This window comes from Danio rerio, chromosome 2, assembly GCF_049306965.1.
Source record: "Danio rerio strain Tuebingen ecotype United States chromosome 2, GRCz12tu, whole genome shotgun sequence".
Taxonomy (NCBI): Eukaryota; Metazoa; Chordata; class Actinopteri; order Cypriniformes; family Danionidae; genus Danio; species Danio rerio.
Window position 1 is genome coordinate 29,894,476 of NC_133177.1, and position 17,414 is coordinate 29,911,889.

Consider the following 17,414-nt stretch of genomic DNA (forward strand, 5'->3'; position numbering starts at 1 on the left):
CCACTGTGCTTCCCCAGCCTTGCGCATCGAAACCATCCGACCTCGGAGGTCTACAGACAGTTCCTTTGTCTTCATGCTTGGTTTGTGCTTTGACATGCAGTCTCAACCCTGGACCTTATATAGATAGGTGTATGCCCTTTTAAATCATGTCCAACCAGCTGAATTTACCACAGGTGAACTCCAATTAAGCTGCTGGAACATCTCAAGAATGATCAGTGGAAACAGAATTTACCTGAGCTCAATTTAGAGCTTCACGGCAAAGGCTGTGAATCCTTCTGTACATGTGATTTTTCAGCTTTTTTATTTATAATAAATTTGAAATAAATTAATTTAATCCATTTTGGAATAAGGCTTTAAGATAAAAAATGTGGAAAAAGTAAAGCGGTATGAATACTTTCCGAATGCATTGTAGCGATATGTGTACACATGTATACACCTTTATTCTCTATTATATATATAATTAATTAACCAGATTATTTTTTAAATATTAAATTACTAAATGAATAAATTTTATTACAATTCTAAATATATATATATATGTAATAAAGTTTACGGCCCTTTGGCCGCCGGGAAGAAGGAGGCGGAGAACCGACGCAGTTTTTAAAATATTTATTAATAACAGTGACGGCAGCTCCGTCTAAACCAAATCAAACGGACGGCAGCTCCTCACTGCGCTACAGCACCCGCGAGACCTATATGAGACGGGCCGAGAGAAAAGGAGATGGAAAAAAAGGAGGAAAGACAGAGTTGGGGTTCGGTTCTCCAGACACGCTGCCACTCGGTCCTCCACCAGCTGAGAGATGCGACGATGTGCTGGGAGCCCTGTGGAGGAATCTATCCACCCGTCCATCTTCTGGCGTCCGGCGGCGGTTTTCCTGGCTGGCTGGCGGCATTTCTGGTCTCCTGCTCCGCTCCCGCTTCGGTGGACGGATGCAGGCTCTGGCATCATGGCGGATCGCGGCAACTCCCCCGGGTTCTGTGGGATGGCTCCCTTCAGCACTTTCCCTTCCGGTGGTGAGCCCTGCGTCCCCTGCTCCTCCCCATGCTGGGAGACGGCAGCAGGCAGATCCTTTCCTCGCCAGCCTCAGGCCGCCTCACGGAGACTACCGTCTAAACCAAAACAAACGGACGGCAGCTCCTCACGGAGACTTCCGTCAAATTGAAAGCAAAAGTAAAATACAGTATGTCCGGGCCCGGTCCTCTCTCGGCTTCCTCTGCCATCGGTCCTCCTTTTATGGTCCAGAGCTCCTTCCGTGGGAACCGAGGCAGGTGCACACCGCAGGTGTATCCACTTACGCGGTGACCTCACCCCGTTCCACCGGCTCTCGGCCACGCCCCCTCGCCACAATATATTTTTATTTAAAAAATATTAAATATATATAAATTATTATATAATTGTTTTATTTTTTACTTTTTTTTACTATTTACTATTTTTTACTCTAAAATACTATTTATTTAAATTTTATTATAGAGAAATAATACAAATGATTGTTTTTCAGTTTTTTTGTATGTTTTTTTGAGAATGGTCGTACATACCGTGTCCAGATGTGTGCGCTGATGTTTAGCTCGATCGCTAGAATTGCTGAAGGCCTTCAGACAGCCAGGATGCTGACAAATGTAGGGCTTCTCTCCAGTATGGCTGCGCAGGTGGATCTTCAGGTTCTCCAGACGTGAAAATGCCTTATTGCAGCCTTCAAACTACAAGACATCATCAAAACACATTGGAATATTAAAACAAGTAATCACAAAATTTGAGTAAGTATACATATGCATGCAAATAATCTCTTCTGCTGTTGTAGTGTAAGCAGGGATTAATACATGCCATTCCAGTTAATATGGAGATTTTAAAGAGAAAGCACAAGGTTTTGCTTAAACTGTTTGGTCAAACTATTACTTACTGTTACTTGATCTCTGAAGTCAGTTTTTGTAGAGGATGTAAAAAATAGTAGCATGGAAATTGAATTGAATGCACAAAAATGACACTATGAAACAGGATGTTTTTACAGCAACAGCTTTAAAGGGTTAGCTTAAGCAAAAATGAAAATTCTGTTAATTAGTTATTTATGCTTATACCATTTGATACCTCTAAAATCTTTGTTCATATCCGGCACACAAATCAAATATTTTACCGGATTTCACCTAAAAAGGATTTTAGATGAAATCCAAGGGCTCTCTGACTCTCCGCAGACAACAACAGTCCCAATATGTTCTAAAAGTAGAGAAAAGGAACCAAAAGCATTGTCAAAACATTCCATGTGACTTCTGTGGTTCAAATGTAATCATACAAATCTCCAAGGAGCCTCTAAAATGCCATGTAAAATTATTTTATTTATGTTATATAATATTATGTGCTTGTGTCTTCCACATCAAATTGGGGTGCACGTTTATACAGACAATTCTAGCATGCCCACAGTAAACACGCACCCTAACCTGACACAGGAAACATGGATGAATTTTTTTTCTGTTTTGGTGTACAAAACAGTTCTTGGAGCTTCATGTTATTATAGTTGAACCACAAAGTCTGACGGAATGTTTTGACAATGTTTTTAATTCTTTTTCTGGACTTTTTAGGATCGTTGCCGTCTATGGAAGGCCAAAGAACTCTTGGATTTTGTCTAAAATATCTCAATTTGTGTTGTGAACATGAACAACGGTTTTAGGGGAAGGGGTAAGTAATTAATAACTGTACTTTGATCTATAGGTGAACTAACCCCTTAAGCCCTTAAAAAAAAAAATCTTAGAAAATTATAGATATCAAACCACGTAAAAACTGTTCAAGCTCCTTTAGCTGTAAACTGCAAGTGCTGTTTGTGTTGTCAGTTCATGCACATTTATATGAGGCCAGTTGTGAAGATCTGCGCAGACACACATGCCACCCGGCGGAGTTTATTAAACAGACATGTTCAAAGCTGGTTCCTGTTAGAAAAAGGCTCTGCTAAGATGTTTGAGTTGGAGAAAGGCCAGCGAGGGAGTCAGTAACAAGCCCAGCTGATTCAAGGTGGCAGCCGCGGTCATGCAGACTTTTGGTTGGAGCAATTCTGCAAAATTATAAAACACATTTTGGCCGTCACAGGTGTGATGTCATGATGAGGTTATATGAAAAATAAATAGGGTTTCAGTAATCATCCTCACAAATATGAATTTATGACTGTAAGCTTTAAACTAAGTATGATGATGTTTACTTTTGTTCATTTAGCAGACATATTCATCCAAATTAAATATAATGTCAAAATACTACAAATTAGTTATGAATGTGAATGAATAACATCCATATTAGTCTTATATATAATATAATATAATAATCTTAAATAAATAAATTATAGCATAATTTTTATAAGAACTTCAACAGTTAAAAACTTTTTACAAAGTGTATGTATGCATTAAAGATGTACAATACCAAAAATGATACTAATACAGATATTTGAGGGTACATTAAAGGATCAAACCAACAATATCTCCCAAATAATAGTCCACCACACTATAAAGTAAAAATAATAAAGAAAACAAGCAAATACACTCACCGGCCACTTTAATAGGTACACCTGTCCAATTGCTTGTTAACTCAAATTTCTAATTAGCCAATATCACATGACAGCAACTCAATGCATTTAGGTATGTAGACTGGTGTTGGAGATCAAACCGAGCATCAGAATGAGGAAAAACGGTGATTTAAGTGACTTGGAGCGTGGCATGGTAGTTGGTGCCAGACAGGCTGGTCTGAATATTTTAGAGACTGCTACTGGGATTTTCACGCACAACCATCTCCAGGGCTAACAGAAAATGGTCAGAAAAAAGAGAAACTATCCAGTGAGCGGCTGTTCTGTGGGCACAAATGCCTTCCTGATGCCAAAGGTCAGAGGAGAATGGCCAGACTGGTTTGACCTTATAGAAAGGCAACAGTAACTCAAATAACCTCTCTTTAAAACTAAGGTATGTTGAAGAGCATCTCTGAACGCACAACACATCAAACCTTGAGGCGGATGAGCTACAGCAGCAGAAGACCACATCGGGTCCCACTCCTGTCAGCTAAGAACAGGAGACTGAGGCTACAATTTACACAGGCTCACCAAAATTGGACAATAGAAGATTGGAAAAATGTTCCCTGGTCTGATGAGTCTTAATTTCTGTTGCAACATTCCGATGGTAGGGTCAGAATTTGGCGTCAACAACATTAAATCATGGATCTACCCTGCCTTGTATCAATGGTTCAGGCTGGTGATGGTGGTGGAATGGTGTAGGGTATATTATCTTGGCACACTTTGGGTCCATTAGTACCAATCGAGCATTGTGACAATGCCACAGCCTACCTGAGCATTGTTGCTGACCATGTCCATCCCTTTATGACCACAGTGTGCGCATCTTCTGATGGCTGATTCCAGCAGGATAACACGCCATGTCATAAAGCGTGAATCATCTCAGACTGGTTTCTTGAACATGACAATAAGTTCACTGTACTCAAATGGCCTCCACAGCCACCAGATTTCAATCAAATAGAGCACCTTTGTGCAGCAACTGTGTGATACAATCATGTCAATATGGACCAAAATTTCTGAGGAATATTTCCAGTACCTTGTTGAATCTATGCCACAAAGGATAAAGGCAGTTCCGAAGACAAAAGGGGGTCCAACCTGGTACTACTAAGGTGTACCTAATAAAGTGGCCAGTGAGTGTAGATCAAATAATATATTGCATCACTAAAAAGAAACACATTTCTTATTTTTATTTGGCTTGTTGTGAAGGAAATGAAACACAACTCCATTAACGTATTAAATGATTATAGTTGCAAAACACGATTATCTCTGCCTACAGTAATATCTTTGAGCATGTTTTAGTAATAAGTGCTGACAGATTTTCTATTCTGCATCATATTATTATTATTAAATAAATAATTTTTGCCTTTCCCTCACATTGCACAAGGATACTTAAAATCATGGTTGTTGAATACCTAAAGAACAAAAAATTAAAGTTGCCTTGGAAAGAGGTGATCAAATTTATCTTTGCATAATATTTATATCCGAGCAACTCTCACGGAGGCAATTTGTAACGGAACTATAAACAACTAAAATGTCTAAATCTCTCAAATCTGCAATTCATCCATCTCTGGAGGTGAAGAGAGATTGAGTCCACATGTCAGTCTTTCTCTACTTTCCCATGTCTTACTTCAAAGAATTGGCATGGCTTAAAAGAAAACTCTTGTGTTTTTACTGATTAATACTTACTACATGTATTAGCTAAATAACAGCTCAGGGTCAGGTTGTTGTGCAGCTCAGGAAAAAATTCTGGCATACCAACTGAATCTAAAACTGTGTTTGACACTTTGATGTTCATTAACTATATTTCCACCCAAACATGCCAATTAAACGTGTGTGCAAAACTGGAATGTAAGATTTTTTTTTCAAATAAAGCACCTTTTCCATGCTTCGAATCAAAGAGAACTAAATCAACACTTCCAGATGAATTGGCGGCAAATATCGGCAGGTAATATGAAATTTCCTGCAATATGAGAAGCCACTGTGAATCTTTCTTCTTAAATAATAAATTACTTGCGCCTCAGTGAGACAGTGAACACATAGTGGCTGTGTTTCGAAGTTTCAGACCGTTCTTTGGACATACATTTACACAACAGTGAAATTTTAAAACTGCTTAATTTTATGAAAACCAATTTAATATTGTTTTCATGTAAACTACAAAAATGTGATATTTTGAAAACTGTGACATCAGATTCATGAGTATTATGTGTTCAGTCTATTGACACATGTACTTGAACACCAAAACAACAATTGTAATCTACAGGATCTTATGTGCACAGACGTGAACCGTTTCTCTATAAGAGCAATTCCAGCGTTATGGATGTGCAGTAAAATCTCCTAACATAAATTCACATAGAAAGTATAGGTTAGCATTATATTGAAACATGGTTTATATTTTCCAAAACAATTAACCACTGAATTATGAGATCAGAAAAAATATCAATCATTTTTATATTTTAAATGAGAAAAATAAACATGCATTATGGATGTGACACCCATAAGAAGATAATAAAGTCAGCTGAAAGGTCCGTTGGTGTCAAAATGACATCTATTGAGGAACTGTATCAACAATGTTGTCTGTCTAGGGTAAATAGCATTTTAGGGTTCCAAACCACCCTGGCCATAGTCTGCTCACGCTCATGATGTCAGGCAGGCGTTACAGAAGCCTGAGGAGCAAATCAGTGCGGTTTCATGATAGTTTTTATCCTGTCAGTATAAAACTTTTGAATAACACTGTATCTTAAATAATATTGAAAAGCAAGTATGTAATAATAAATCAATAAATAGTTAAATTAGCACAAAATGTTAATATTTTAACTATTATAGCAAACTCTGCAATAGTAACTTACGTATTAATTTATTCCCTTCTGTGTTTTTTTTTAATTGGGTTACATTTTATATAGCACTATTTTGAATATTTATGAAATTATAAAAGCTTATTTATTATGTTAGGTTTTATAGTGTTGGATGTTTTTATGTTCTTGTTGGGTCTGATGCAACGTAATTTCGATCTGCATTACAATTTATTGTGATGTTTTGAATGACAAACGTAAAGAAAACAAAAAATTTGCGAGTTTACGGTATACAACATACTTTGTTAAAAATGTGAATTAAACTGCACGACCCAAAAGAAATAATGCTAATCAAAAGGATAAAAGTTGGCTCTCTATAGACTAAAAAATATTTTTTAATTTTTTTTTTTTTTTTCCATTGTTATGGATGTGACAGATGTGTAAATGCAACTTTTGTGACTTTGGTAAATCTAACATAACTGTTTGAAAACACTGATAGAGACATTTTGGACTATTGTAACAGTACTGGAAAATACAATCCTACACAAGTTTCACTATCTTGGTGAAAATTACCTTTTTTTGTTATGGCATGGTTGACATTTGCATGGAATTGCTCATAAGTGACACCACTTACTGGCCTGGCATGCAAATAACAGCATTTTTAGTCATTTATGTGGATTTTTGTTATGTGGTTTTTATAATGCCCATATCTATACTTAAAATGTTGTTGTTTATTAAAACTTTGCTGTACATGTTGAGGTGTAAACATTACATTAATTTGTAGTTGATCATAACCTCAAATGTTCCATGTTCATTCTTTGTTTTTGTTTCTTTACAATAACAAACTGTAGTTTTTACTGCATTTTTCAATCTAGAATGTTCAACCCTCTTATATAGAAAAGTGTTAAACATTCTAAATAGACAACATTTACATTTAGTCATTTAGCTAGCAGACGCTTTTGTCCAAAGCGACTTACAATTGAGCATGCAGACAAGTGTGGTTAAAAATAATTTGTGCAAATACTGAAAAATGAAATTAGTTTATTTACTCATAATTCTCTTCTATTCTCTTCTAAATTGTTGTTTTTAAAAGATGACTCATAGATGTATAAACATAGAGGTCTTGACTAAAACAAGGCTACATTTGGGGTGTGAGTGGAAATCTAATGCCCATCTAACAATAGTCCAAAACAACAAGATTAAACAGAGTTCACATGTGTAGTTAATGATTCTTGACTAGTCTAGTTTTTGACTATTTTTAGACGTCTAATAAACGACAGCCCAAATTTAGCCTGTTTTTAGCAAAGAAAAATGTTTGGACGTCTATTAGACGTGTTTTAAACACCAAAAAATTGTATGCTGAAATGTGTGTCAAATGATAACACAAGTGTGAGGAACTTTGTTTGACCCGTTTTTGCAATAACACCACATATAAAACTTCCTAAAGATGACATCAGGACAGCGTTATGTTAACAATACACACCCATACACACACACAAACACAAAACCTGAACTTACCATGCATTTGTTGGGCTTCTCACCAGAATGCACTCTCATGTGAATGAGCAGTTTGTACCGAGCGTTAAAGGGCTTGTGTCGACGAACACATCCTGCCCAAAAGCAGGTAAATTCCTCCCCTTTCCGCTGATCTATGTGGATCTTCTCGATGTGCCTCACCAGTTCTTCTCTCTGTCCATAGGTAGCCCTACAATCCATCCATTTGCAAGGCTGCTGTTCACTTAGATGCCCGTTCATTCCCTCAACTCCACTCAATGCCAAACTATTCTTGAACTGCTCTTTTGTCTGAAAATGGTGAAAGTTAAGATGCTCCTTGCAGTCACTGCTGCGATACTGGAAAAGTTCTTCCTTGTCTAGAAGCTTCTTGCTACAAAGATGAAACTCAGCAGTTGGTTCTTGCTTAGGTGATTTTGGATACAGGTGTTGCTCTGGAGGCTGTGCTGTGCAACTGTAGAGAAGCTCCTGGGTCTCAGGTGGACCACAGAGGGCTGAAAGCGATGGAGAAGTCAAGCACAGCTCTGACATGGAGCCTGAAGAGTGACTGGAGGAAGGGGATGAGAAGGATGGAGAAAAGGCACTGAAAGATGAGGGGGACGGGGAAAGGGAGAATAAGCTAGGGGATAGTGTATCGCCAGTGTGCGAAAAGTTACAGGATGAGTCAGTCTTTATGCCACTGATGTACGATAAAATGGCTCTTTCTGTGGAACAGACCAAATCCAGATCATCTGTTGCTATTGATGCAGGAGATTCAGACAAGCTGCACATCTTCAGGCCTTCCCTATGAATAGTTTGGTTCAAGGAGGACAGGTATTTTTCATCGTTGCCAGACTGTTCAGGCTGTGCAACCGCTGGGCTGAGAACTGCAGACCTCATCACATTGCTGCAGCTGCTTCTCTCCCTCTGAATGTGGATCATCAGACAGCCAAAAATTTATTTAGGGGTATCGCAGACACTTTCAGTAGTGATACAGCTCTGATTATTCCCAAAGTACCTGGAAAAAATGTTTTAAAAGGGTTGAAGAATTTGGACAGTAAATTCAAATGAAAGCTATCAGATGACGTGTGTTTGCGGGTGACCTTTTGAGGAACTGATTGACTGCATTCATCATCTAAATTGTTCCAGAATGCAAATTTCTGTTCTTTCTCCCATCGCTGCTTACTGCAAAAGGAAAGAAAATAATAAAATAAATAGGCTAATAATTACAACTATAAATAGTTTCATAATAAAAAGTAGAACAAGAAAATGAAGTAGCCTCTTACACTACTATTCAAAATTTTTACATTATATTATTCAATTTATTCATCAAGCATGCATGGAATTGCTAAACATGTTACATGTGACAGTAAAAGACAAATTTCACAACCAAAAATATATTTTAAATAAAGGCTGTTAGGTCAAACTTTCTATTCATCAAATGGTCATAAAATCACATCAGGATTGAAAAAAAATTCTCCAAAGATAGACTACTAAGATCACTAAACTACAAATGCATACGAAAATAAATAAATAATGTATTAAATAAATATAAAAATAAACAAACACACAAATAAATAAATAATTTAATAAATAAATGATATATTAAATAAATATAAAAATAAAAACACATAAATAAATAAATCAATAAATAAATAAATAAATAAATGATGTATTAAATAAGACGCCGTGGCGCAGTGGGTAGCACGTTCGCCTCACAGCAAGAAGGTCGCGGAGTTTGCATGTTCTCCCTGCGTTCGCGTGGGTTTCCTCCGGGTGCTCCGGTTTCCCCCACAGTCCAAAGACAGGTACAGGTGAATTGGGGAGGCTAAAATTGTCTGTAGTGTGTGTGGATGTTACCCAGAGATGGGTTGCAGCTGGAAGGGCATCCGCTGCGTAAAAACTTGCTGGATAAGTTGGTGGTTCATTCCGCTGTGGCGACCCCAGATAAATAAAGGGACTAAGAAAATGAATGTATTAAATAAATATAAAATAAATAAATGGACAAACAAATAAAATATAAAGCAAAAATACATGCAAAAAATAATAAAGGAAAAATATAAACCAATTAATTTGGGCTTAAACTTAAATAAAATACAAATAAAAACTTTTTTTAAATAATTTATTACTTTATTTTTCTATTTTTGTTGTACATTAATTTATATATTTATGCATTTATTTATTATTATAATTTATTTATTTATTTTTTGCAGGTTTGGTCCTCCATAGACTGAGTTCAAAAGAACAACAAAATTGAGAAACCCATATGATTCCATTTAAGGATTTTTTTTTTTTTCGTTTTAATATCACCACAGACTGCCAAACACAGCTCTGTAATCTGACTGGGAAATGAGTACTTATTTAGTAATAAATATACTTGTCTTCATTTCCAGGGCACTTCTATTCATTATAAACACATTATGGTCATATTATGAAATCTGCCATGGCGAGACTCTATTTTGGAAAAAAAAAGATGTCTTCATATGTTTGTGTGTGTATTAAGCTGCGTAATGCTGTGGGCCAGACTTGTGGCTGGCATATTTATTGTCTCCAGAACGGGTATGAAAAGGTGACATAAACAAATCTGCTTTGTAACTGAGCTGATTTATTAGCTCGTAGCAGGTGTCTGGCAGCTGTTAACCGAGCAAAGGGAAAAGATGTAATTAACTGTGATGTTTAGGTTGACAAAGTCTTGTGTCATTTTCAACTCTGCCACTTTCAACAAGCCAGACATCTTTGAAGTGCGTTCAAGCTAAACTAGCAGGACTATCCATCTCTCCTTACTGCTCATAAAATAATTAATGATGAGACACGTGGCCTTGAAAAGGGAGAAATAGTATCGCTAACAAAATGTACTTGTGGTCATACAGCAGATGCTTTTATTCAGAGAGACTTACAAATGATGAATGGGAGTACTAGTTTAAGATACAAGAGCCAACAACGATGACAAGAGCCAATTAAATATGACAAAAAAAGATTATGCTACAGCTTTTTACAACTTTTTACTCTAAAATATTTTGTACTCAGGGGGTGTTCTTAAGACTGTCATAAAACTTTATAATTATGACACATGAATGTAATGTTATGCATGCTTAACACAACTGTTATTAAGTGTCATTTGCTCAGTTATATCATTTTAGATTATATTGTTTGATATGACAACTTGACAAACATACATCACAACCTGTTTTTCTCTGTAATGACGACTTGATGTTACCAAGAATACATAAAAACTTGTCATAAATCTGTCATTAACATGATTGTCATGAAGCCATTATATCAAGCTTAAATATATATATATATATACACACACACACACACACACACACACACACACACACACACACACACACACACACACACACACACACACACACACACATTTACATTTACATTTAGTCATTTAGCAGACGCTTTTATCCAAAGCAACTTACAAATGAGGACAAGGAAGCAATTTACACAACTACAAGAGCAACAATGAATAAGTGCTATAGGCAAGTTTCAGGTCTGTAAAGTCTAAGAAGGAAAGTATTAGCAGTATTAGTTTTTTTTTTTTTTTTGGGTACAGTTAGTGTGATATTCAGAGAGGCAATTGCAGATTAGGAAGTGAAGTGGAGACTAAATAGTTGAGTTTTTAGTCGTTCCTTGAAAATAGCGAGTGACTCTGCTGTTCTGATGCAGTTAGGGAGTTCATTCCACCAACTGGGCAGATTGAGCGTGAGCTTTCGCGAAAGTGATTTCTTCCCTCTTTGGGATGGAACCACGAGGCGACGTTCATTCACAGAACGCAAGTTTCTGGAGGGCACATAGATCTGCAGAAGTGAGAGCAGATAAGAAGGAGCAAGGCCAGAAGTCACTTTGTAGGCAAACATCAGAGTTTTGAATTTGATGCGAGCAGCAACTGGCAGCCAGTGCAAACGGACTAGCAGCAGAGTGACATGTGCTCGTTTAGGTTCATTGAAGACCACTCGTGCTGCTGCGTTCTGGAGCAGTTGAAGAGGCTTGATAGAGTTAGCTGGAAGCCCAGCTAGTAGAGAGTTGCAGTAATCCAGTTTGGAGAGAACAAGAGCTTGAACAAGGAGTTGAGCTGCATGTTCAGATAAGAAGGGTCGGATCTTTCTGATGTTATAGAGTGCGAATCTGCACGATCGAGCAGTTCTAGAAATGTTGAAACACACATATACTCACACACATACAGTAGAAGTCAGAAATATTAGCCCCTTGAATTATTAGCCCCCCGTTTAATTTTTCCCCAATTTCTGTTTAATGGAGAGAAGATAGTTTCAACACATTTCTACACAAAATAGTTTTAATAACTAATTTCTAATAAATTATTTATTTTATCTTTGCCATAATGACAGTGAATAATTTTTAAAAATATTTTTCAAGAAACTTCTATACAGCTTAAAGTGACATATAAAGGCTAAACTAGGTTAATTAGGTTAACTTCGCAAGTCAGGGTAATTAGGCAAGTTATTATAAGGATGGTTTGTTCTGTAGACTATCAAAAAAAGAATTAGCTTTAAGGGGCTAATAATTTTGTCCAAAAAATGGCCTTTAAAAAATTGAAAACTGCTTTATTCTAGCCGAAATAAAACAAATAAGACTTTTTCCAGAAGACAAAATATTATCAGACATGCTGTAAAAATTGCCGTGCTCTGTCAAGTGATGTTTACTTATAAACAAATTTCGAGAGGATCACGTGCTTATGATTTATCATGGCTGATCTCACATTAACTAATTACGATCATATGATTCCCCATTTACTTAAATAACCACAATTTCAGCCCAGAGTTATCTTCGTATGGAAGAAACCCTCCTTTCCATAGATTGGACGGCACAGGGGCCCAGTGATTAGCACTGTTGCCCCACAGCAAGAACACTGCTAGCTCTGGTCCTTGCCCGGCTGGTGGAAGTTTCTGTGCAGAGTTTGTGTGTTCTCCCTGTGTCCGCGTGAGTTTCCCCGGGGTCCTCCGATTTCCTCCCACCATCCAAAGATTTACATAATTCACAACAGATTAAGCAATTCAGGCTATCGTCTACTCCCTTCCTCCTCAAGTGTTTCCTTATAGCTACCGCAGCCGAGAGTTAGCAATCTACCTAAGCTCAAGCTTCCCTCTCGCTCTACGATCAGGAGGGAGCCTGGGCTCAAGGACACCTTAAGCTCAGAGCTCTCTTCTAGGACAGCATGCCAAACAAGCTTATATTAAATAACCAGCTAAGTGTGAACTCATAAAACATTATTTGGGAAATATTTAAAAAAAAAAAGAAATTTCAAAGGAGGTCTAATAATTCTGACTTATTACCACAACTACAGTGGTACAAGCTAAATTTGTCATTAAAATGTAATTAAATATGACACTAAAAAATTGTTTGACAGAGTAATGACAAATTTAAGATTACATTTTAATGACAAATACAGTTTGTTCCACTGAAAAAGTTATTAGAATAGTTAAGACAAAAAAGCAATGGCCTAACGACAATTATGTTTATGACAGATTTATGACAAGTTTGTTGTCTTGGTAATGTCAGTTTGTCACAACCTTGACAAAAACAGGTTGTAGTGTATTAGTTGTCATAAAGTCATCTTTGCACCAAATGCATAACATCTTATTCAGATTCATAACAAGTGTCAGTCTTATGAACACCTCCTTTAAGAAAAGTGTTACCAAATGTATATATATATATATATATTTTACTCAAACAACAATGGGGTTAAGTTTATACTCCTCACTAATCCTCACATTTTTTTTAATCCAGCACTGCAAAAGATAACATTGAGTAAAAAATAAATAAATACTGAATCTGCACATTTACACTGCAGGGTGTTTTGGCACTAAAAGTAATCCTGGCAATGTGAAATTAATGGTTAATAACATACAAATAAGTATTGATCAAATGTTGTTATAAATAAAGTTCTTGTCAGTCCTGTTCCTTTAATTCAGTATTTACTTAGTATTATGTTCTCTCTTCTGTAAAAATACAACTAAAATGGAAAAGCCATTTTATAACAACATGCAAGTATTCATTATTTTAAATTACCTACACTGTATGTTTAAACTGATCAAATCCAGACAGTTATTTTGTTCAATATAAACTATCAGTTACACTCTCACCCCTGGAAACGGTCATGATACTCTTGCAAAGCATTAGTTACACCAAATAGTACTGCCATAAAACGGGATGCACAAAATGAATGCCTACATCGCCAAGTGAGAATGGAAATCACAACTTTGAAATGTTAAAAACAAATTATATAGAAACTGATGTTCATAACATTGGTTTATAACTGATTCAATTGGCATTGGTTATCAAACAGCCCCAAATCAGAAAAAGTTGGGACAGTATGGAAAATGCAAATAGAAAAACTAAATTAGTGATTTCTAAAATGACTTTGACTTGTAATCTTTAAAGACAATACAACAAACACTATGTGTTTCTCATTATTTTTATTGTTTTGTTTTTTCAAAATAAACACATATTCCAATATTGGTTCTTCAACAAACACCAGTGGAAACTATTTTAACAGTGTCCAGAAGTGTCATTGACTTCACTGGGCTCTGCAACATCTGGGATAGACCCTCACACAGTGGAAACGTGTACTGTTCTCAGATGAATCAGTATTTCAGGTATTTTTTGAGAGAAATGGACACTGTGTGGTATGGACCAAAGAACAAAAGGATCATCTAGACCAGGGGTGCTCAATCCTGTTCCTGGAGATCTACCCTCCTGGAGATTTCAGTTGCTACCCATATCAAACACACCTGAACTAATTAATTAGGACCTGAACACCACTTAATAATTACAGGCAGGTGTGTTTGATATGGGTAGCAACTGAAATCTGCAGGAAGGTAGATGCCCAGGAACAGGATTGACCAACCCTGATCTAGACTGTTTCAAGCAATAAGTGTAAAAGTCAGGGTCTGTCATGGTCAAGTGCCTTTATGCACTTCTGTGATGGCACCATTAATGATAAAAAGTACATATACATTTTGTATAAGCTGCCTTTTACAATGCAGCCCGACTACAATATTAAACCTTAAAGATCTCTTTTGCACAATATTCACCTTTAATACCTCTCTTGCACAATATCCACCATTGTTCAGTCTCATGTGAAAGTACTTGAATAGCCTGTCTTATGTGTATATTTGAGTATCTTATAGTATATGTTAGTTATTCATAGGCTTTTAAAATAGCTCTTAAGTGCTGTGTTGTTTTTATTTATGATTCGTTTATGCAGCACCGTTGTCCTGCGAGACACAACATTTCATTACTCTGTATGTCAACACATGTAGCAGAATGACAATACAGCTCTACTTTTCCAGGGACACCCATGCATATTTCAACAAGACATTACATTCTGACGTGCAAAATGGCACAATGAAGATCCCATACAGTTGCCGGCTTTAAGACTTGTTTGCTGGAAGAATGGGACAAAAAGGGTATGTTCACTCCCTAAACATCGTTTAGGTTTTGTGAAAAGAAATGGCAACATTACAAAGTAGTACATGCTGTACTGTTGCCACTTTTTTAAATGTGTTGCAAGTACCAAAATTAGAATGTGTTTTTATTTTGAAAATAAAAACAACAACAATAAAAATCATGAGGAACACATTAAATAATGCTTGTTGTAAATAATGTTTTTTTTTTATTTGCGTTTTCCATACTGTCCCAACGTTTTTAGATTTTGGGTTGTATTAGAGATAATAAAATAACATAATTTATGTACTGAAAACCTATTGACATGTGTTGCTCGTTTTCTACGTGTAATTTTGGTGTCTACATCATAAATGTAAAAAGTTCATTTAAAGCAAGTGTCTCAAATATGGGTCACTCCATTACCATAAATTAAATGTCAATATAGACATATTGTTGTTGTTTTTTCATACCGATTAAAGATGCCTGGATATGTGGACTATACTGTCTCATTGAGAATATAAACGAACAATAAAAAAGGATCCTGGTGCCTCAACGTTAGCGGCTGTTAGTAAAGCGCTGACAGAAGGATGCACCATTGGAGAACTGAAGCGACCGCACCGGCACCCTGTCAGTCCAAACATTTACAAGCAAGTGCAAATCTGTGAGAAAACTCAGCTGAACTCTGAAGCCAGGAAATTCCACTAAAATGACAGTGGTTGAATCCAAACCACCAGACATGGACATCCAGCTTGTCTGCTGACGATGGAGGACGGACGGACGGTACACGGAGCCAGTACTTCCACACTGCTAACATCTGCCAACAGACCAGACCAGACCCCTTTAAATTACATGCAGTTAATTGGCTTTGACTGGTATTCCTTATTCCAATAAAACTATTCTAGTTCTGGTCTAGTAAATGTCTGTGATTATGGATTTACAAAAGGAAACGATTTCAGTGAAAAGGAACTTGAGATCTGATGAGAAACAATGTAATCAAACTGATTTAATAAAATGCAATACACCAGGTGAAATGTGAGTTAAACTGTAAAACATAATGTATGGGGGGATTTGCGGAGGAACTCATCTGTGCCTTGTTTTAAAATAGGGTTTGTACGCTCAGATTTGTGTACACTTAAATAAGCAGGTCAGGTGAACAGTTTTTCATCTGGCAAAATCGTAGTACTGCAATATCTAATAAAAGTACTGTACATGCACCAAATCCACAAACAACAAAGATGGAGTGTAAAAAATAAATTTTGCATTGTATTCAGATTTTTTTAATGAGTGTATTTGCAAGTTAAACTGACCTTTTAATAGTCTAATCTTGATAGAATGCTACAGTCCACTGATATTATAAACTGACACTACACTAACTGACAAAAATCTTGTTGATCCCAGCTGTAACTTCTAGTTGATCATTTGGAAAAGTGGCAGGAGGAATCTATTGAACTGCATTCCAATCATCACTAATACTTCAGAGGACCTATTGAAACCCACATTGACCCAAGATTCTCACAAAAATCTGTCACGTTTAGTGAAGGAAAAATCATGGTTTGGGGTTACATTCAGTATAGGGACATGCGAGAGATCTGCAAAGTGGATGGCAACCTCAACAGCCTGAGGTATCAAGACATTGATGCTGCCCATTCCATTATAAACCAGAGGAAAGGGAACATTCTTCAGCAGGATAGCACTCCTCATACTTTAGCCTCCACATCAAAGTTCATAAAAGCAAAGAAGTTAAAGATTCTCCAGTATTGGCATGCCCAATAACCAGACATGAACATTATTGAGCATGTCTGGGGTAAGATGAAGGAGGCATTAAAGAAGAATCCAAAGAATTTTGCAAAAAAGTCCTGCAAGGAAGGTTTCTTTGCCATTCCAGATGACTTTATTAATAAGTTATTTGAGTCATTGGGGAGATGGATCCAGTCCTCCAAGCTCATGGAAGTCATACACTAGATTAATTATTTTTCTGCTGCACCATGACTTTATATTCTATACTGTACATTTGATCTGTTAAGTGACAAGACTTTTGCCTGAGCAAAGTCAGACCTTACTGTCCTAATTAAATCATTAAAAATCAAGGCATGATCATATTTTATTTTGGTAGAATAAGCGTAATCTAGAGGCCTTTGCCTTTCATTTAAGCCACTTCTGTTACCAAACGATCAACTAGAAG

The 17,414-nt window shown here is 36.6% G+C and overlaps 1 protein-coding gene across 4 annotated transcripts in view; it reads right to left on the reverse strand.

Moving 5' to 3' along the window:
• The window catches only part of glis1a (GLIS family zinc finger 1a), a 48,176-nt gene that overhangs the window by 26,946 nt on the left and 3,816 nt on the right, over positions 1 to 17,414 (reverse strand). Inside the window, exons 2-5 of one of the 4 annotated variants that reach the window (XM_073926168.1) lie at positions 15,909 to 16,046; positions 8,917 to 8,998; positions 7,841 to 8,831; positions 1,537 to 1,698 (exon numbers count right to left, since the gene is read on the reverse strand). In XM_073926168.1, the coding sequence (XP_073782269.1) occupies positions 1,537 to 1,698; positions 7,841 to 8,755 (1,077 nt within the window). In that variant the 5' untranslated portion in view covers positions 8,756 to 8,831; positions 8,917 to 8,998; positions 15,909 to 16,046. Of the gene's footprint in view, positions 1 to 1,536; positions 1,699 to 1,898; positions 3,039 to 7,840; positions 8,832 to 8,916; positions 8,999 to 15,908; positions 16,047 to 17,414 lie in introns of those variants that run through there. The other 3 variants (XM_073926158.1, XM_073926178.1, XM_073926173.1) reach the window with 3 other exon arrangements.